Source organism: Molothrus aeneus, chromosome 17 (genome assembly GCF_037042795.1).
Source record: "Molothrus aeneus isolate 106 chromosome 17, BPBGC_Maene_1.0, whole genome shotgun sequence".
Taxonomy (NCBI): Eukaryota; Metazoa; Chordata; class Aves; order Passeriformes; family Icteridae; genus Molothrus; species Molothrus aeneus.
Window position 1 is genome coordinate 14,414,143 of NC_089662.1, and position 20,592 is coordinate 14,434,734.

Sequence of the window (20,592 nt, forward strand, 5' to 3'; positions counted from 1 at the left end):
TGCTGAGCCTGATGGAGCTCATCATTCCCCCAGGTGAGCGGAATTTAGGGTGGAAATTGTAGAGAAGGTAGAAAAGCTCTTCAGAGAGCAACTGGCTGGTTTGGCTTTCCTTGGGAGATGGGAAACTTCTGCAGGTAATGTTATTTTAGAGGCTTTACTTGCAGGGATTATTAACAAACCAATGTAAAAATAACCAAGACTTAGGGGAGGATTTAGAGAGAGGGAAGCCAGGCAGGAATTATTTGCAGAGAGCTCATTTTCTGCTTTAAAGGTGCTTCTAACTGATGGTTCAGGGTGTTCAACTCCTTAGGGTGGCACAAAAAAGTCCATAATAAAAAAGTGGGGGACTCCTGGTAGAAACAATATTGAATTTTGATTTTGCGGTTGCTTTTAAAAGTAATTAGCTGAGGTGTTAGATGCTGAAAAGAACCCTTGATAATTATATCTTGTGAGCAGTCTGGACCTGACTTTTGGAAACTGAGTGTGCTCTGGGCCATGGTTTCAATGGATGGTGAGCGCAGGGCAGGAAGCAGCAGCTGCTGAGGCTCCTCAGGGGAGCTGTGCCCCGGCCCCTGAGCAGTCACAGGTTCGTTCCCTGCCTTGCAGGGGGGTCAGAGCCCTGCAGGGCTCAGCAGGGCACACACAGCCAGCACTGGGGCTTTCCCCTCCTGCCAGGTGCTCTCAGGTGCCCTGAGGCTCGTGCAGGTTTTGAGTGAGTGTGTCTGGGACTGTGGAAGTGCGCCCTGAATCGTGTGCCTCGGGCAGCTCTGGGCTCTGCGCCTCTCCTGAATTTCCTCTCCTCCCACAGCAAGGCCCTCAGCAGGAGCTCGGTGAGATCCAGGATGGCCCTGAAGCCCCCCAAGGCCTACAACTCCCTGCAGAAGGGGGCACTCGTCTGGGATCCAAAGCCACTGCAGGTGAAGAAAATTTTTGAAGCTTTGAAGAAAGGACTTAAGTAAGGACTTTTTCAATCTTGTGATTTGCCCTCCCTGGTGGTGCAGCTGAAGTGTGTGTGGCACTGTGCTCTGTCCCCTCGGGCACCCCTGTGCTCACTGCCCCACTCCTGGGGCCCTGGGAAATGAATTTCAGTCCCTCTCAGGCTGCTGGCCAGGCCAGGGCTCTGTGGTGTGTCAGCTCCTGGTTATTACACCCTAAAAGGTGGCAGTGACACTGCCCATGTCCTGGGAGCAGCTGAGGGTGGCACGGTGGGCAGGGGACAGCCAGACCTGGGCAGTGACTGGCACAAAGCTTCTGCAAGGGAGCTGTGGGCAGTTTGTTTTAGCTCAAAAAGTGACTTAAAACCCAGCCTGGAAGTGAGGGTGTGCCCTGCAAAGGCAGAGTGGGGAGGGGAGGCTGGCTCACCAAGCACTTCTCCTCTCCTTGTGCTAATTGCTGAACTAATTAGAGTCAGCTGTTCTAGCAGGGTGTCAGGATGGGCCTTTTGATTTTTTATTTCTTCTTCTCCCTCTTTTAAGAGAATTAAACTCTGAAGTTCAAAATAACTCTGTGATCTCTGGGTGCCTCGTAAGGTAAAGGTCTAAGCAGGTTCACCTGAAAACTTCAGCTTTTTGATTCCCCAGAATGTTCTGGGTCTGTTACCACAGGAACTTCATTTACAGCTGCTCTCAGAAGATAAAATACCTTTCCCTGGGTTTGTGAGCCCTGGAGCTCCTGGCAGCTCCTGCAGTGTGGTGCTGCTGTCCTCCACATTTTGCTACTGTGCTCATTTTGGTCATAGTTTGTTTTCTTAAGCAAAGAACATCAAATGCATGTAGTAACACTTTATAAAGTCAGATGTGTCACGTTTTGAGTCCAATAAAAAAACTATGAAGTCTTCCCCCTAAAAATACCCACCAATGTCTTATAGAGGATTTAGATTTAAAAGAAACAAGGAAACCAAATGTTTTTGCAGAGCTGAGAATTTATCTGAGCTTGGGGAGGAGAAGCTATAAAGTGGGTCAGGATGTGTTCCCAGTTCTGCAGCGAGTGCCACATGCTCAGGCTCCTGCCAGCAGTGAGTGGTGACTAATTGACTGGAGGAACCTACAGAAAACAACTGGATCAAACAGCAAAGCAGAGGCCAAGCTTTAAGTAAATGCAGACTGAGTCCACTCGGTGCTGGAGTGATTTGAGCTTTCAGCACAGAACATATTTTACGTGCCAGTTTCTTTATAGCTCTAGAAAATACCTCTTTATTCTGTTAACCATCTGGCTGCCATTCCAGCAAGCTGCTAATTCTAATGTACTAAAGCTAAAAGTGATGAAGCTTTTCTGAAAGGTGAGTGGTGCTTTTCTGCCTCCAGCCTTGGCTCCTGCCCTGGGCTGTTCTGGGCAGGTGTTGGGAGCTCCAGCTGAGTGCTGGGATGTGGTCTTGGGGGACCTGGATTTGGAACAGGGAGAAAATGAAATGCATCAAAGCAAGTGTGAGGAAGTGGAGCTGTCTAAAATGAAGTTATTTGGACAGCTCAGAGACCGTGTCTAAGAATGCAGTGTTTACCAGGTGATGCTGGTCCCTTTTAAACACTGCAGGAAAAAGTTACCTAAGTCTGCTCTGCAATAAAAGCAGAGCTGGAGGAGTCCCAGCTGAAAAGGTTTCAGGCCCTGTGGAGAGTCCAAAGGCACAACCCTTGCATGCAAGCAGCTCTGGAGAGGCCAACTGGCACCCAGTGCTTCACACCTTGCAGAACGGATCTCAACCGGGGAAAAGGATCAAGAAATTGCCTTAACACAGCCTTCAGCTCTGTTTGCTGAAGCCCTGGGCGGCATCTGCCCCCTCACCTGGGCAGGGTCTGTGAGCTGGGCTTGCAGGGCTCCATGTAGGGAGGCTCTGCCTCTGAGGTGGGGCTGCCTGGGGGCTCCTCCTCCTCAGGCACTGGGGCAGGTGAACCTCATTGCTGAGGGACCTGTGTGAGCAGGTGAACCTCATTGCTGGGGGACCTGTGAGCAGGTGAACCTCATTGCTGGGGGACCTGTGAGCAGGTGAACCTCATTGCTGAGGGACCTGTGTGAGCAGGTGAACCTCATTGCTGAGGGACCTGTGTGAGCAGATGAACCTCATTGCTGAGGGACCTGTGGGCTGGTGAACCTCATTGCTGAGGGACCCATGAGCAGGTGAACATTTCTGCTGCCTCCCAGGAAAGGGTCAGGCAGGAGCAGTTAGGGAAACCTGAGAGGGACATCTGTGATTTGTGAATGTGTTAGAACTTGATATTCTCCTCCTCCATCACCTGAGAGGTTCTGCTGAAGCAGCTCCCCAGAGAATCTCTAATGAATGCCCAGGATCTGACATGGCTTCCTCTCTCCCCAGTGAGTACCTGGAAGCACACCAGGCTGAGCTGGATTATCTCTCTGGGCGGCACAAAGACACAAAAAGGAACTCTAGATTGGTAAGGTGGTTTCAGTGTTAAATACTGCAATAAAGATCACAGGAGTAGGTGCTTTCTCCCAGCTGCAACTCCCAGGGCTGCCCAGTTAAAACACTGAGGTGGGATCGTCAAAGCAGCACGGTCAGAAATGTCCCAAGCAAGGCAGTCCCAGCTGTGAGAATTTACCTTGACATTTCTCATTTTCAGTACCCAGCAGCGCCCTTCAGATCCTGTTTCTTTACTGGGCTGTATCTCCTTGTGTCTGCTCACTGATCAGTGCTTGTAATATCAACTGAGTGCAAATTAGGATGCTCCTAGTGACTCTTGCAGTACCCATGAAAGGCTCATTAGTGGTACAAATCCAGGTGCTCTCCTCCTCAGCCTGTGCCATTTCTCTTGCAGGCTTTCTACTACGACCTGGACAAGGTAAGGCTGTTGGGGATGGGATGGGATGTTGTCAATAGAGGAGAAATGGGTGACTTTGTCTGATTTTCTCTCTGCTGTGTTACCTAATGTCTCATTTGGGAAATAATTTCTCACATCCCTTTCTCTCTGTGCCTTCCTGAAAAGCAAATCCGCTCTGTGGAGAGATACATCAGGAAATTGGAGTTTCACATCAGCAAGGTGAGGGTTTATACGGTGTGCTGTAAGGCTCCCACTGCTTTGTAAGGGATTTATCCACGTGGAAAACACTCCGATTGTAGTTCAGCTGGGGGCTTGCTGAGAGCTGTAGCCTCTCTTTTTACAGCAGGAGGGGATTTGTATTTATTTATTTATTTTCCTGAATGGCTCTATTCAGGCTGAAAGTTGGGCACGGCCCAACCTGAGCTTTCCTGTGAAACCAGTTTGCATTTTCTGCCAGTTTGTTCAGAAAATGCCGCTCTGGGAAGCCTGGCATGTTCTCCCCCCTTCCCACGGGGCAGTTCTGTGTCCGCTGCCTGCCAGGGCTTCCAGGGCTCCCCTCTGGCACAGGCAGCCCTGCAGGGCTGCCAGGCTGTGCCCAGGGGCTGGGTTCCTGCTCTGTGACTCCTCTGTGCCAGCAGAGCGTCACTCTACTTCTTGTCTTCTGCTCTGGAAAAAGCAGAGCTGGTTGTGTTCTGTAAAAGGCCCGGGATATTGAGGAGCAAACTGAAATGCAGGAGCTGCAGCGTCCTGCAGAGCTCTGACAGAGGGACTGGGGTTGGTTGTTGGTGATTTTGCCAGGAAACGCTGCTGAAGTTCCTTTCCAAAACCATGCCAGGGTAACTCCAGTGCCTTCTCTCCCCTGTCCCAAAGGTAGAGGAGCTCTATGAGGCTTACTGCATCCAGTGCAGGCTGCGGGACGGGGCCACCAACATGAAACAAGCCTTCTCCCTGTCCCCTGCCACCAAAGCCTCCAGGGAGAGCCTGGTGGAGCTCTACAGGAACGTGCAGGAGTGCACAGAGGTAGGAGATCCTTCCCAGCCACAGCCAGGACCTGCCTGCTCCTGCACAGCCCCGTGCTGGGGGCTGCTGCTGCCGCCTTTTGTTACTAGCGGGGTTAAAGCCTAATGTGTGTGAATAAATTACATTGTACATTGTGGGAAAAATACATTGTACAAAAGCCCTTGGTGCTGGGGTCTCTTATGACTTCCATGGAAGTGTGGGATAAGAACTGAAGGAATAAGCTGTGCTAGTTTTACAAAACCAGTAATGGAGGGTAACTGGCAGTGCTGAGTCAAGGAGTTCCACTCTTCTGTGGAAGATTTTCTGTTGTACCAATCCATTCACTTTACTTTTCTCTGCCTTTACTGGTGAAATGTTTGTGTGCCCTTTGGAAAAAAAAGTAAATAAATGAAGTCCTTTAAGAGCAATAGCATGTGTGGAGCAGCAGCTGCTCTGCAGAGCTGGTGACTGTGCAGCCTCTCTTCCAGGACATGTGCTTCATCGAGGGGGCTCTGGAGGTGCACCTGGGAGAGTTCCATGTGAAGATGAAAGGTAGGGTCCCTTCTCCTTTCCTCTGTCACTGATTGGGGACTGCACTGGTTCATTGCTTGGGGTTTCTGGGAGCAGGCTGACCCCTGAGAGCCCAGTCATTGAGAGAGACCTTGGGTGGAACTCTGGTTTTGCTCCAGTGCCATCAAACACACCTGCCATGGTGTCTCGTGTTGGAATACAGAGCTGACAAGCTTTCTTTTCCAGCTCAATTAAAAGCCATAGTATCTTATATTTGAACACAAAGCTGATGAGTTTTCTTTTCCGGCTCAATTAAATGCTGTCCTTTTAAGAGTGTGCTGGGCTGGTGGTGCAGCTTCTGCACAGAGCTGGGGACAAGAGGGGCTGTTCCCCAGAGGGTCACTTGCTTTATTGCTGAGCTGCTGGGGGCTTTGTAAAGCTCTGCAAACACTGAGAGTTTTCCTTCTCTCCCCAGGGCTGGTGGGCTTTGCTCGGCTCTGCCCAGGAGACCAGTATGAGGTGCAGTACACAGCTTTGTGCAGTTTGTGCTTCTCCCTGCAGGGAGAGGCAGTGGCAGCACAGGGGCAGGGCTGGGCGGTGTGGAAGGAGGGCAGGAGCAGGCTGTGACAAGCCAGGCTCTGCTGTGAGGAGGGCAGAGCATTGGCACAATCACTGTGCCCTGGGCAGGCACAGAGGGGGCTGGATGTGACCTGGTGTCCTGGGAGGCTTTAAATGATGTGATCTGGGTGGCTTTAAATGATGTGACCTGGGTGTCCTGGGAGGCTTTAAATGATGTGATCTGGGTGGCTTTAAATGATGTGACCTGGGTGTCCTGGGAGGCTTTAAATGATGTGATCTGGGTGGCTTTAAATGATGTGACCTGGGTGTCCTGGGAGGCTTTAAGTGATGTGATCTGGGTGTCCTGGGAGGCTTTAAATGATGTGATCTGGTGTCCTGGGAGGCTTTAAATGATGTGATCTGGGTGGCTTTAAATGATGTGACCTGGGTGTCCTGGGAGGCTTTAAGTGATGTGATCTGGTGTCCTGGGAGGCTTTAAGTGATGCCAGAGATTGCCCACCAAACCCCAGTGCCAGGGCTTGGCCTTAGAGCTGCCCTGGGATCATCAGGCCCCAGGGGCTGCCTGGAGCTTGCCCTCGGCACGATGTGAATGCAGCCAGGGTCTCCCTGGGGGCTCTCCTGCCCTCACCTTTCCCAGGGAATCCCAGCAGAGATTTCTGTGCCTCAGCACCAGCCCAGCTGCAGGGCAGTGTGCTCTGGGCTCTTTCCAGGGGTTAAACCTGCTGCCCCGTTCCTGGCTCCAGTTTTCTGCTCTGTCCAGTGGGCAGGGGAATGGCTTTGCCCCTGTGGGCTGCAGGGATGCTCTGGGACGTGCTGTGACCCTCTTTCCTCTCTGGTTTCCAGGTGTTTGTGCGACTGGGGCGCCAGAAATGGAGGCTGAGAGGCAAAATTGAGACTGATGACAGCCAAACATGGGATGAGGAAGAGAAGATTTTTATCCCCAATCTGCATGAGAAGTTTGAAATCAAGGTGTGGTGTATAATGGTTGGATTGGAACCAGGGTTAACAGGTTCTCTGCCACTTCCCTCCTAGGTTACCAAGGGCTTCTCAAAATTCTTAGATAGTTTTCTTTTTCTAACTATGTAAAAAATGGCAGTTAATGCATGCTCTGCCCAGTGAAGGGACATAATTTCTGATCTTCCTTTGGCACTAGCACCTGTGTTAGTTCATCTGCTTTCCCATGCTCTGGGATATGTGGTTGTGCTCAGGGATTTTTGTTTGCTGATGAAAGTCATTGACAAACGTCCTCCTCACCTCCTGCTCTCTCCACTCAGTGCTCCATGATTAAAAGAGCAGGTTTAAGGCCAGTCAGAGCTGCACAGCTGTGTGTCCCAGCTCCTGGGCCCCTCCTCTGTCAGTGTCCCTGTGGGGACAGTGGCTCTCAGCTTTGGTGGCTCGGGGCTGTGCCAGGCTGGGTTTGCTGTGGCCCCGAGCAGGTGTGACCTGGGCTGTTCTCCTCTCTGTGCAGGTGATTTGGGGTTGCCTGCTGAGCTGGAGCTGGCTGTGTTTGTGTCCCTGCAGGTGACAGAGCTGCGAGGCCTGGCCACCATCCTGGTGGGGGTGGTGACGTGTGACAGCAGCAGCTTCTTCAGCCCCAAGCCCCAGGCCATCGTGGTGGACATCACCGAGCTGGGCACCATCAAGCTGCGCCTGGAGGTGCTCTGGAGGTGAGTACAGCCCCAGGCAGCAGCAGGCACACACCTGGGGAGCAGTGCAGGGCTCCAGGGCTGTCCCTGGGCTGCATTCAGCGTCGTGGTCCCCTTTGTGTCTGAGCCAGGCTACAGAGCAGCCCCTGCCCCTGGCAGCCAGCCCTGGGCAGGGGAGGGGACAGGAGCTGTTCCTGTGACCTTCCAGCTCTTTCTTTGTGTCTCCTCAGCCGTGGCACCGCAGCATGGCCTGAGCCAGCTCTCCTGGCAGAGTTTTGCCTGCCCCTGTTTATGATGCTTTTTCCTCCTGAGGTCTGACAGTGGCCACAGTATGGAGTTTATAGTCTGGAAGGATTCACTTCTGCTCTCTCCTTGTGACCCCAGCAGTGGCACTGGCAGGCAGAGTCCTTCATTCACACTGCTGGATCTGCCCCCTTCCTGCCCACAACTCCACAATTCACCGTGCCCAGCAGCTGTCCTTACACAGGACTGGGTGAGGAGATCCCCCTCCTTTCTGGGCCGTGGCAGCTCCTCCTAACCTGGACCTCCTCAGCACATTGCATTTGGGGCAGAACTGGGCACAGAGCTGCCATCCCAGCGCTGCTGGCACTCCCTGGCTGCAGTGTCCAGCTCAGAGTGCAGCTTGGGGCTGGCAGCAGGAGCACAGCCCTGGATGTGGGACAGCATCCCACAGCCCTGGAGCTGGAGCAGCGGAGCTGGGAGGGCTGCTGGTGACTCATTGTCCTTGGGAGCTGATCCCCCTGGCGTCTCTCGGAGCCTGAGAGCCCAGCTCTGTGTCCCTGCTCTGTTTGAGTTTGTGGGGTGTGCTGGGGTCCCACCAAGTGGATTCTCCAGGGCTCTCCAGTGCAGAGCTGGCCTCTCCTCTCTGACAGTCTGTCTGCTGGGGCTGTTTACAGAAGAGAGAAGCTGTGTGTGATAACTCAGGGTGTTTCTGTTTCAGAGATAAAGCACTCATAATAACAGCTGCTTTTTCCTCTGATTTAAGAATAACTAAACAAATCCATCTGATTTACCCAAAGTTCCCTGAGAGGCAATTTTTCAGTCTAGACCTGCTTTGTGAGGAATCCAAATGTAGATCTCTCTTCTGCTTCTAAATGTACATTTTCTTTAAATAGGCCTCTGGTCTTCTGGGCTCAAACAAAAGTGCCTTCAGCTCCTTTATAGATGGTGCCATGAGGAGTGTGAATGAGCTGGGCCCTTGCAGAACGGCTTTGTTGGCCAGTTTGGCAAAAGGCTTTGGGTTTTTTGCCAACCAAAACAGCAGTCTGAGTCCTGTGTCTCACATGCAGGATAAAGAGAGCTGTATTCTCCTTTCAGAGCTCCAGTCGTGCCCTGCACTGGGACCCAGAGGCACCCTGGTGGCTCTGCCTTGAGCAGTGCTGGCTCACAGGGGCTCCTGCAGCAGAGGGACAGAAACTAAAGGCACAGTAAGAGAGGAAGGTCTGGCTTTGACCTTGGGCTGCATACCCACTGCCAGTGCTGCTCTTACAGATGCAGACTTAGGTGGGGAGGCAGTTCCTCCTGCAGGACCTTCGGGCAGTGATCCACTGGAGCATCTCTGCCCTCACTGGTGCTGAGCTGGGTAACGTGGAGAGTGGTTCCTGTTAGGCTAGGAAGGGTGGCTGAGACCCAACAACCTTGCTGAATTCCAGGGGCATTTCCCCAGGGCTTCATGGGGGAAAGAAAATCTCATTATTAACAGCAAGTCCAGTCCACTTGACCAGAATTGGCTTTTTGGGGTGTTAATGTAAGCCTGGGTTCAGGCAGGGAATCCTGTCCACATTCTGCTCTGGGGGTATGGAGTCCATGGGGTGGCTGGACAGGAGGGAATTGGGGCACAGAATGGGGATAGCAGAGATGATCCAATTTGCCGTCACTAGTTCTGTTTTTTTTTTTTTTTTTAATAGAGTTTTTCAGTCCTGAAAAGCTGTTGCTGGATAATCCTGTGCAGGCATGTGGATGTTGGCTGGGAAATGTGGACAGGAAATGTGGAGCCACTCTTTCTCTCAGCTCAGCCACAGCCACCCCCCACCCCCATCAACGTTCTTGCTCCACAATTTAAGGTTAAACAACGACATTCCTGCGTAGTTTCTACCTATGCAGAGGATTTATGTCAATGATTCCAGGAAGTGACTAAACAAACTGAGGAAAAGCCAGTGACAATTAAGGACAATAGTCTGCTTGCAAAGTCTGCAGCATGACAGCTCCCAGCTCTGGGCTGGCTCAGAGAGCAGCCTGGCTCTGGGGAGAGCCCACTCCATCCCCTGCCCACTCTGCCTGGCCCTGCTGGAGCATCCCCTGCTGGCTCTGAGTGTCACAGGGCTGGCAGAGATGGAGCCATGGAGCTGTCCCAGCGAGGGGGTTTGTTTGCTGGGGAAATGTGAGGGAGGTGATGGATGGTGCCCAAGGAGTCAGAGCCCAGAGATAAGAGAAGCTCCAGAGCAGAGTCCATTCCTGCTGTCCCTCTGCTCTGCTCTGTCCCTCCTGCAGGACCAGGGGCTGCTGCTGCTCTGGAGCCAGCTGAAGGGCTGCGTTTTGCTGGAGGCTTTTAGGAATTGTCAAAGGGGCAGAGCAGATCTTGTTTGTTCTTTTTCCTCTCCTAGAAGTGTCATTTTGCATTACTGCATCACTGTATTAAAAGCTGAAAATGAAGAATCTGAGGAATGGATCCCTGTGACTTTTGTTAAGAATGCTACGGGTAGGAGTAATTTGCTTTCATTAGTAAACACAGCAGGCTTTGGCTAGAAGGCTCTTGCTGTCAGAAACCCGATTTATTTCTGCCCATGAGTCAGTGCAGATGGCTGTTCCTGTGCTCTGGGAGCGGGGCTGATGGAGCCCAGCTGGGTGACACTGCCTGGCCCGGCCGGTGCCCCTGGCCTGGCGGCTCCAGGCGTTCCCTGTGCCCAGGGGAGCAGGGCTGCTCCATTCCTGCTGTCCCCTGCTCTGCAGGACTGGCCCCGTGCAGCCGGGGGAGCCGGACAGGGCTGGGACTCTGCTTTTCAGCTTTTGCTAGAGGGCAGAAATTCATTTCCCTGCGATTGATTAGTCCTCGTTATCACCTGCATCTCCTGCAAGGTACGGCTGAATTCAGCTGATTTTATCCTGCTCTTTCTTGTTATGTTCAGTCACTGAGGCTGCAGATTTGTTGCAAACAATTCACTGCTTTCAAAATGCCGGTACTCAAGTGGGAGAACAGACTTTCATTTGGTGCCACAAGGCATCTCAGTAGGCAACAAAAAGTAACACATATAAAAACCAAACTTTGTTAACTTGACATGTGTTTTCTGTCTCCTGGTTAGCTGAGCTGCATCCCAGGGGATCATTCATGCGAGTTTCCTTGGGCTGCTTTGCCAAGGAGCTGAGAAAGCAGTGGCTGAGGTGGAGTAGGTAATTAGGAAGCCTTTGGAGCAGCCCTTGACGAACCCTGCAGACCACAGGCAGATTCCTCTGGGGCTGCAAGTGGCTCATCCCTGCCTGTATGAAGCACAGACCCTGCCAAGTGGCACTGCACAGGTCTCCTCTGCCAGCCCAGGAATTGCTTATTAATAGTTGAAGGATGATGAGGGCTTTTATTGGTTTTTCCAGGTGGTGTGTGCTCTGCAGGAGGGAAGCTGGCAGCTCTCCTTTATTACATGTGCTGTATTTCCTTCCTCTGTGGCTCTGTGGCTGTCCCTGCCCAGTGCTGGGCCAGCCCTGGTGTCAGGAGGGCAGAGCACTCCTGCTTTGGGCCCACTGGGCTCCTCTTCCAAAGGCTCTGGCACAGGTTTCTGTCTAAAGGGTGTTGAGAAATCCGTGTACAAAGCACAGCCCTTTTGCCTGTGTCTTTCTCTGCTGGAGCAATCAAAGGTTCTGGCTAGAGAGGCAGTTTCTGTTTCATTTTATTCTGTGTGTTGCTGACTAAACATCCCTGTTCAAATCCTACCAGCACCTCTGTGCTCTGCTCTCACTGAGGGCCTTTGCTCACACTCGGGCCTTTGTTTTCTGCTGCAGCCCCTTTGACACAGAGAACCTGTTCCTGTCCCCTGGAAGCACTGCCAAGTTTTCTGTGGGCAGCAGGAAGAGCTCCTTGTACAACTGGACCCCCCCCAACACGCCCAGCTTCAGAGAGAGGTATTACCTGGTGAGTACCTGGGGAGAGCAAAAGGCACAGCACAGACCTGGGGCTTGGCTTTTGGCCTGGATCAGGCTGTCCAGGAGCACGCTCAGAAACGTGAAAACAGCACTCTGCCACCTTTGCGGTTTATTTTGGGGCTTCATTAATTTTTTCTTTTAACCCCTATTCTTTGGAGCTCTATTTTAGATTTTGTAAAATATTTTTTAAAACCCCTCACCAAGACTCTGCTGAGCAGCTGGGGGGCAGGGGTGGGGTGTCTGCTGCAGTAGTGTGTGCTGGGAATGCAGCTGGGAGGCAGAGTCCCCTCTCCCAGGTGGGACCCCGGGCTTTGCAGCATCTCCAGGCTCACCTGGGCATCTCTTGGCCCAGTCTGTTTTGCAGCAGAGGCAGAGCTCAGGGGGTGGAGGGGAGGAAGCCCAGCCTCCCAGCATCCTGAGCTACTTGGCTGCCTGTGACTTCGATGTCCCTGGGAGGAACAAGCCCCACAACCCCGCAGAGACGAGCGAGGGGGACTCGTTCAGCTCTGAGGATCAGAAAGGGGCAGAATCCAGAAGCACAACCCCAGCCCTGGACCACAGGATGTTGCCACTGGTGATTATTCAAGAGGCTGGAGCAGAAGAGCTGCAGCATCCCCTCCCAGACCACAGCACTCTGGACATCCTGAAGAAGACCCCGTGTGGGGATGGATTCCCGAGGAGCCCCTCCAGTTTCCCCTCCCGCCACAAGGGCAGGGGAGATTCCTTCGGCCAGGCCCGGGGCTGCCTGGCAGAGCAGGAAAACCTCAGCCAGAAAAGCTGGAACGCTGCGAGCGACCTCCGAGCGGACGGGCGTGCGAGGGGCATGGACAGGAGCCTGCAGGAGGTGCTGGCCCTGCTGAGGTGGCGTGAGGAGGGGCGAGCGCAGCTGGACACGCTGCAGGGCCAGGTGTGGGCCCTGCGGGACCGGCTGAAGGTAAAAGCGGCGCTGGCTCCGGCGGGCGCTGGGGGCGCGTTGGTCCCGCTGGGCTCGGGGCGCGGCGGCGGGGACGCGGCCCCAGCGGGGAACTTCGGCCACCGGAGGGACCGGGGGGCGACCGGGGCTGCGGGACCGGGCACGGAGGGACCGGGGAGCGACCGGGGCTGCGGGACCGGGCACGGAGGGACCGGGGAGCGACCCAGGGCTGCTGCGGGACCGGGCATGGAGGGACCGGGGAGCGACCCCGGGGCTGCAGGACCGGGCACGGAGGGACCGGGCAGGGACCGGGGAGCGAGACCGGGCACGGAGGGACCGGGACTGCGAGACCGGGGGAGCGACCCCGGGGCTGCGGGACCGGACACGGAGCGGCCGGGCAGGGACCGGGGGAACCAAGGCAATCCCGGCCGGGCAGGGACCGGGGGAACCAAGGCAATCCCGGCCGGGCAGGGACCGGGGGAACCAAGGCAATCCCGGCCGGGCAGGGACCGGGGGAGCAAAGGCAGCCCCGGAGGCGGCTCGGGCTGAGCAGAGCCCGGGCCGGTGTCTGACTCCCGGCGTCTGGGCTGGCTTTGAGCCTTTCGGTGTTGCTCGAGCTCGACGGGGCTCGAGGTGACCGCAGCAGCTCAGAAAGGCCGCTCTGTGTCCCTGCCCCTGCCCGCTCTGTGTCCCTGCCCCTGCCCGCTCTGTGCCCCTGCCCCTCTCCTGCCCGGCTGGCAGGGCCCGAGCTCGCTCCTGCCCTTGGAGGAAAGGCCCTGGGGAAGAGCAGGCAGGGGCTGCACTGCAGGTTTGGAGCTGGGCTGGGGAGAGGATCCAGGAACTGACGATAGCACAACTGCCCTGGCCTCCTGCTCCAGTGAAACCCCTGGAAAAACAGCATTTAAACCCAAACCAAGTAGCCTCAGAGCAGCCTTTCCAAGGGGGACAAAGGTAGCGGCTCCATGAAATTCAGTGTTGATATGGAACTCTTGGGTGCTGTGCTGGGATGTAACAGCCCCCCAAGGCTTCTGCTTTGAGCTCAGAAACAGGGAATGAGTGAAAACTCCGTTAGTGACTGAGGATGCAGAGAATATCAGCTCTCACCAGCCTTAGCAGGCATGGAGATAAAGAATCCACAGAGATTAAAATATTGAAACATGTTTTGAATTTAACTAGCAACATTATTTTGGGGTCAGAGAGCTGCACCAAGAGCAGACTTCCCTGATTGTTAAGAAAGAAATCAGAAAAGCAAAGTGATTTTTTATTAGGAATGGTTTCAGAACCGGCAAAAAACAACTGCAAAATGGCTGGCCAACTACAAATACCAATATTTCTTTTTCCATTTCATCAACAGCTGAAGACACTTCACAAACATTCCTCTATGGAGAGTTTGATGGTGGAGACAGTGCTGGAGAGTTTTGATTTCCTGAACAATGACTGCAGTGCTGATGAGCTCTCCTTGTTTGGGAGTGTAAGGACAGGCAGTGTCAGGTATGAGCTGCTGCACTTTGTGGGACAGGCAAAGGGGTCCCACAGCAGCTGTGGTGCACAGAAATGCCTGCCCATGGTTTTGGAGAGAGTAATAAATATAAATATAATAGAGGGTTATAAGTATAAATAGTTAAAGAAAATGCTGGTTTCTGTTCAATGCCATGTGGTTTCTTTCACAGCTCCTGTTGAGACTGTCCATTTCAATTCTGTTCAGTGATGAGAGCTGTAACTCTCTTTTCCCCTCATCTCACCAGCACATACAATGACAACGTGCTCCAGTCCCTGAGCTGTGACACCAGACCAGAAGCCCAGGACGTGACCACTGGGGATGAGAACCTGGACGTGCTGCTGGTAACACACCTGAGGCTGTGCAAAGGTCTCCTGCAGGTACAGAGCAGCCTGGGGGCTCCCAGGGCACTGCCTGCCATTGTTGATTCTGATTACAGCAGAATTTGATGTTTGGTTTGTTTGATAACAGCACAGAGACTCAGAATGGAAATTGGGTGCATTAATGCAGTGTACATGTGTGTTCACACAGAAAGTGCCATGCAAAACTCTGCTGCCCTTCTCAGGCTCTGGGTTTTGCTGAAGCTCTAAGCAGCAGCAGCTCTGTGCCCAAAGCAGGCTGCAAACACACAGACTTGGCTTGGGCCGTGTTTAATAAATGAAAACTGCTGCAACAGGGAGCCTCTGGTGGGCAAGGGGCCTTCTGAGAGCACCTGGGGGTTTCTTACTTGTCTTAAAAGTTGGATTCTGAGAAATCCTTGTTTATCTGGAGCTTGATCCTGCCCTTGTTTCAGTTCCTGAGTTATGACTGTTGCATTTCAGAAACTGAGGACCCCAAACGTAGCCCAGGTGGTCCAGGAGAGCATTTTGGAAGAAGTGTCAGAGCAGACGCGGGTCCTGGGGGATGTCCTGGATCTGTCTGTTGAGAAAAGTGAGTACCTGCCCTTCCCCAAGGCATGCAGAGATGGGAGAGCTGCACCCCTGGGGTGCCTGCTCGAGCCTCCCCAGGCCCAGGGCTTTCATTCTAAATTCCTTGCAAACATTGACAGCATTGAACCAGGGCTCATTCTTTGGTTCATTCTTTCTTCTACACAGAAGGAAAAAATTTGGAGAAGTTGGTCTCAGAGAAAGAGTAGCTGAACTGGTATGTTTTAAACAGGGGTGTTGTAGATGGTCAAAGAGAAGCAGAGCAGCTTAATAAGATCCTCTTTTACATCTGTGCTTTTCCTTGGTAAGCAAACAGCCCAAATTCTGTGCCCTCTTGCCAGAACAGTTTGGTGGGCACAGAATTTTTTCTCAGGTCTTCCCACTATTAAATTCTTCCATTGGCTGTTGGACGTGACAAAATGCTAAAGCACAATGAGAGGCTTGGGAGGCTTTTGTTCCCATCTTGGTAAGTGCAGCAGCAAGAATGCAAATTTTAGTTGGAAGCATTTGCTGCCAGATTTTTATCCTGGAGATGTGAGAAGAAGCTGTTCCTGAGCAGGGCTGCAGAGGGGCTGGTGCAGTGACAGGGAGGTGTGGGAGGCTGGCAGGCAGGAGCTCCGTGCCTGCAGGTAAAAGTGAGGATGGAGGGTGCACATGAGGAACCACAGGGCTCCTGAAGAGCTTGTGAAGAGTCTGAGAGCCCTTAGGTCAGAGCTCTGCCCTGGGTAAGGAACAAAGGCAGCATCCCAAAAACCTTTGGCAGTGGCACCTCCTTGGCTGACAGAAGGGCAGCCCCAGAATGTTCTTCTGGAACTGACTCAGAGCTAAAGGGAACAGTGAGAGGCAGAGGAGCTGCTGATGGCAGTTCAGGAGCTCAGTGCTTGCAGCTGTGAACATTTGGGCAGCAAATGTCTAATTTTTAACAAAATCGTCTCTAACACAAATACAAGTTAGTGCTGATAGGCCATCTGCTGTCGAATTTCTCATGTGAAATCCCAAAGCTGCTAGAGCTCGCTGACTTTTTAAAATGTTGGGTTTCAGTTATTCAGAAGGCTAAAAAGAAGAAGCAGTATCTGAAAATCTGGAGTGATCTTGCAGAGCCTGGCAGCAGCATCTTGGTGACCTCGGCAGAAAGGTTCCGTCATGCTCTGAAATACACAATGATGCTCAAAGTGAAGGAGAAGTACCCCAGCCACCTGGAGACAGGTACCCTGTGAGCACCAAGCCATGCTGCCTTCATTGCAGTGCAGTTCAGCGCTGAAAATTGTCCCTGTGCATTTAAAAAACCCCAACCCCAAAGCTGTCGCCTGCTTCCAGCCCCTTCCACGTAACCCAGCTGCTGTTTTGTGTCTGTCCTGCTCCCTGCAGTGCTGCAGAGGCTGCTGGAGCAGATCCTCACCTGTGATGGGTTGCTGCCCTCCTCCCATTTCCAAACGGAGCCGGTTACTCTGTTCCAGTTCTATCGGTACCTGGAGAGGCACCGCATCGGCAGCCTGGAGAAGCACCTGGCCAAGCTCGCCAAGGAAGGTAAAGGCAGCGCTTGGCTCCTCCTGCAGGGCAGCGCCCTCCAGGTTCCCGCTCCAGATACAGCTCCGGAGCAGGAAACAGCCCAGCCCTTGCACTGACAACTTGTTTCCATTTTTATTCCCTTTATGACCGTGAAGTTTTAATCAGAACAGGAAAAGCACGCTTGACTCCCGTATGTGAGCATGTGCAAACAAACCCCCTGTGAAGGATGGGCTTACCTTGAGTGCCCTGAAAATAGTTCTGGGATATTCCAGAGCTAAAGCAGAGTCAGGAGCAGCCTCCAGCTGGATCTCAGGACTGAGCAGTCTGTGGCTTGGGTTCACTGCTGTAGCTGGACTCAGACACGGAAAAGAACAATAAAATTGCCGAGGTTACTGACCTGCATTTTGTAGCCTGAGGTAGCCAGTGCCTCCCTGGAGTCTTGTCCAACATGTGAAAGTACTCCACAACTTTCTCTGTGTTAGAAAAGAATTATTTTAAAATAGTCCTGGTATTGTCTGCATCTGCAGGCTTGTGCTGATGCGGAGGACTCGTGTGGAGGGGGCTGAGATCCTGAGCTGACTGGGGTTTGTGTGTCCGAGCTTTGTGTCCCGGCTCCGGCCGGGGTTGTGTGTGTGTCCCGGGCTTTGTGTGTCCCGGGTCAGGCTGGGGTTTGCGTGTCCCAGGGCTCTGTGTGTGTCCCGGGCTTTGTGTCCCGGCTCCGGCCGGTTTGTGCCCCTGGCAGAGGCGTTTCCCCAGCGAGTGCCGCTCTCTCCGGCAGTGATGCTGATCGAGGAGCTGCAGTGCCCCGGCCGGCTGAAGACGCTGAAGAGGCTGAAGGGGAAGAGGCTGAGCCGGCTGCAGCCGCTGCCGCGGACGCTGCGGCTGCTGGGGCTGCTGCAGCTGGACGAGAACCACCGCGTGGGCAAAGCGGCCACGGCCTGCCTGGCCCGGGCCGGCGGCAGCGGCAGCCTCCGGGCCCGGGTGAGTGCGGGGACAGCGAGGGGACAGCGGGAGCTTCCCCGGGCCGGCACCGCTTTCCTGGCCGTGTTCTGCCCGGGGCCGAGCCCCTAAGGCAGCGGTGCTCCGGTGTCTCTACCTCGGCTCATTTCACGGGTAACCCCGCTCCTGCCATGGGGTTGGGTATTAAATTGACTTTGCGTTTTATTGTGCCGTGTTTTGCCCCAGGCCGTGCTGTTTTACACGGATGCTTTATCCGGCTGTGACGCGAGGCTGCAGCAGGCTGCGTGTCTGGCTCTGAAGAACCTCAGGGTGAGCGCTCGGGCTCTGCCCCGAGGCCGGGATCGAATGCGCTGGGCTGGGCTTAGCGGGGCGGGGGTTACGGCAGCCGGGAGCCACCAGACCCCGAATGCCACCATTGCCAGGGCAGCGGGACAGCAGCTGCGGGAGTGCCCGAGCTGCCAGGCACAGCACGGCGGGTGTGAGAGCTCCTGTGATGCTCCGTGCTGAAGGGCAGTGCCTGACTGGGGACATCCAGCACGAGCATAAACCAGCAACATTTCTGTCCCAAACATTTAGCTGTAGAAACCTGAGGTTAAATCAGGGGGTATTTTTAACAATAGCTCACTCAAGTCAGAAAACAAAACTAATGTTTGCATTGCTATTATAAGAAGCAGCACAGATTTAAACCTTCCCGAGGGCCCTAAGCTGTAATTGGTTTGCACACAAACAGGGAACCAATGTCTGCAAACAGGTACTCACACAACAGCAAATCAGGGTCGATTTGCAAAGCACCAGCTGGGATTAACCCTTTCAGTGAAGGTCCTTGTTGGTACTGTTATTGATTTAATGGTCCCACAACCGTGACCTGTACCCTGGAACTTTTACACTTTCTGATGCCCTAAAACAGGAGAGAAGGTAACAGAGGTGAGATCATACCAGGAAATGTGACTGCAACCCAGTATGCTGGGGAAAAGTCCTGGTGGAATTTGGATGTCAGAGGAGATGGGAGTTTGTGTCTGTGTTTGCTTTGTAGAAAATGTCCACCAAACTGCTGAAAAGCTGCTTAGGCAAATTCTTCTTTTTTCCAACAGGCTGTGGAGAGCATTGAGCAGGTTGCCCACCTGTGCCAGTCTGAAACAGAGGAAGTCAGGAATGCAGCCAGGGAAACCACACTGTCCTTTGGTAAGGCTTTTGTACAGCTTTAAAATGGTCTGAAAGAGGGATGTGAAATAGTGCAGGACCAGGAGGGGCCTCAAGTTCAGCCTGAACACATCCAGGACAACGGAAATATTTCATGAACAGCTGTTTCATACCATGAAGATAAACTTTACATCACACATAACAGCCAAGGGCCCCTGATGAAGTTTATAGAACCAGACCAAGGAGATCCTGAAGGATTAAGTGCTTTAGGAACCACTGAACCTTTTGAAAAGGTTGTAGCTGAGGACTGACAGTGTGATGCTGGTTCATTACCTGTTACTTCACTGGAATCCAAGTGACAAGTGATTGACAGTGGAGGGGACCTGGTAAAATGTCAGTGCTCCCCATCTCCTACTGCCCAGCATTTGTGCTTTTCCTGGAGGCTCAACAGCTGGAATGCTGCCAGAGCATGGCCAGGTCATGCAGAGACACCCACTTCTCTGTTCTGTTCTTTCAGAGCCCACTTGGAGCCAGGCTCAGTTCTGGGCATCTCCAGCCCTGCCCCACAGAACACTCAGGCCCACATGAGACAGGTTTTCCAGCTCTGATACTCATGGCAATCATTGCAGGAGGCCTGATTTTCCATGGTGCCTTCCAGCAGGTTTTGGAGAACTATTCCCTGAGGGATGTTTGTCGCTGTTGAGTCCTTCCTGCCAAGCAAGGCTGACAGGAGCGTCCCCAGAGGGTCCTGGGGTGCCTGCCTGTCCCTCAGCAGGGGCTGTTTTCTCTCTCCCCAGGGGAACGGGGCCGACAAGCCTTTGAGAAGATGGACAGGATCTGCTGTGAGCTGAGGGAAACTGCTCAGGAGGCCGAGGTTGAAATCACAGTGTTTTAGGAGTGGAATGGGAGAGTGAATCCCCTTGTCCTCACAGCCCCACGGGCACCTGAGGGTTTGGTTTTGTCTGGTTTCCTTCTCTTCTGTCCTGTCCCTGCCATCTCCTGACCCAGCACAGGTTTATTTCCAAAGGGGACAGTTTGTCATCTCCAGGATGCAGCCTGGAATGTATTTTCTCAGTCTCTCAGCACATGATGAAATACCAAGTGCTGGACAAATGAAAACTGGGATCTCTCAGAATGTGGATCCAGGTCTTATCTGGAGTTCAAATCTCCATCTTGCTGGAATTAGCTGCCCCTGCTCTGTCCAATATGATCTGTTTTCCCAGGAAGTGATTTATTGATTTGGCATTCTCCAAGGAGAGAAATGATCACTCCCCAGAGCAGCTGCCCTGTCAGTAGCACAAATCCAGCACCACTGCTTGGTGGTTTCCTTTGCTGGGGCCGTTTAGCTGCAGAAGGAGAACCTGGTACTCCCTGAGTCACTGTGTAATTGCTGCAGCTCAGGCCAGGCCCAGGCAGGCTCTGTGTGCTCACTGCAGGGCCTTTGCCATGTGCAGCCCTGACTGAGGGAGGGACAGGTTTGTTCTTTTAAAACTCTGGATTCAGTCACAGCCCAAGACTTGTCCTCCTCATCCCCCAGCCCTGGCTGGCAGGGTGCCCATGGGGAGCAGCCTGGCTTCAGGTGCAATACTTGAAAGGGGGTTGGGATTGTGTGTACATGTTTTTATATATATATATATACACATAAAACTTTTCTATTTGGTATTTATTTGTGGATTTCATACTGTTTTCTAAAGTTCTAATAAACCATTTGAGACAAGGTCCTGGGAGTGTTTCCTACTGCTGTGCTTGCAGCCCTGGGGACGACAGGTAAGAGGCACTAAACCCCAAGGGACAGGGCCCTGATCTGCCCTGTCCTGCTCCACTTTGGTGAATGCTCTCCTCCAGTTGTAGGCTTCCCTAGAAATATAAACCAAAGGTAAGTGCTGGAATTCAGCCTGTGCAGGCTGCAGCTGCAAACGGGGTCAGCATCAGCTCCTGCACAAACCAACCAGGGTGCTTGAGTTCCTGCACTTCTTACCCTTAAAATTTA

The 20,592-nt window shown here is 53.1% G+C and overlaps 1 protein-coding gene across 1 annotated transcript in view; it reads left to right on the top strand.

The window, feature by feature from the left end:
• Nucleotides 1–20,323, top strand: part of RIPOR3 (RIPOR family member 3) — a 42,418-nt gene extending 22,095 nt beyond the window's left edge. The window contains exons 3-22 of the mRNA XM_066561601.1: nucleotides 809–955; nucleotides 3,308–3,386; nucleotides 3,768–3,791; nucleotides 3,936–3,989; nucleotides 4,641–4,790; nucleotides 5,258–5,321; nucleotides 5,755–5,798; nucleotides 6,702–6,827; nucleotides 7,380–7,525; nucleotides 11,516–11,645; nucleotides 12,009–12,590; nucleotides 13,924–14,060; nucleotides 14,315–14,447; nucleotides 14,889–14,997; nucleotides 16,035–16,199; nucleotides 16,362–16,520; nucleotides 17,281–17,483; nucleotides 17,688–17,771; nucleotides 18,554–18,644; nucleotides 19,400–20,323. Of these exons, the coding sequence (XP_066417698.1) occupies nucleotides 809–955; nucleotides 3,308–3,386; nucleotides 3,768–3,791; nucleotides 3,936–3,989; nucleotides 4,641–4,790; nucleotides 5,258–5,321; nucleotides 5,755–5,798; nucleotides 6,702–6,827; nucleotides 7,380–7,525; nucleotides 11,516–11,645; nucleotides 12,009–12,590; nucleotides 13,924–14,060; nucleotides 14,315–14,447; nucleotides 14,889–14,997; nucleotides 16,035–16,199; nucleotides 16,362–16,520; nucleotides 17,281–17,483; nucleotides 17,688–17,771; nucleotides 18,554–18,644; nucleotides 19,400–19,497 (2,725 nt within the window). The 3' untranslated portion in view covers nucleotides 19,498–20,323. The remainder of the gene's footprint in view (nucleotides 1–808; nucleotides 956–3,307; nucleotides 3,387–3,767; nucleotides 3,792–3,935; nucleotides 3,990–4,640; nucleotides 4,791–5,257; nucleotides 5,322–5,754; nucleotides 5,799–6,701; nucleotides 6,828–7,379; nucleotides 7,526–11,515; nucleotides 11,646–12,008; nucleotides 12,591–13,923; nucleotides 14,061–14,314; nucleotides 14,448–14,888; nucleotides 14,998–16,034; nucleotides 16,200–16,361; nucleotides 16,521–17,280; nucleotides 17,484–17,687; nucleotides 17,772–18,553; nucleotides 18,645–19,399) is intronic.
• The last annotated feature ends 269 nt before the right edge of the window (nucleotides 20,324–20,592 follow it).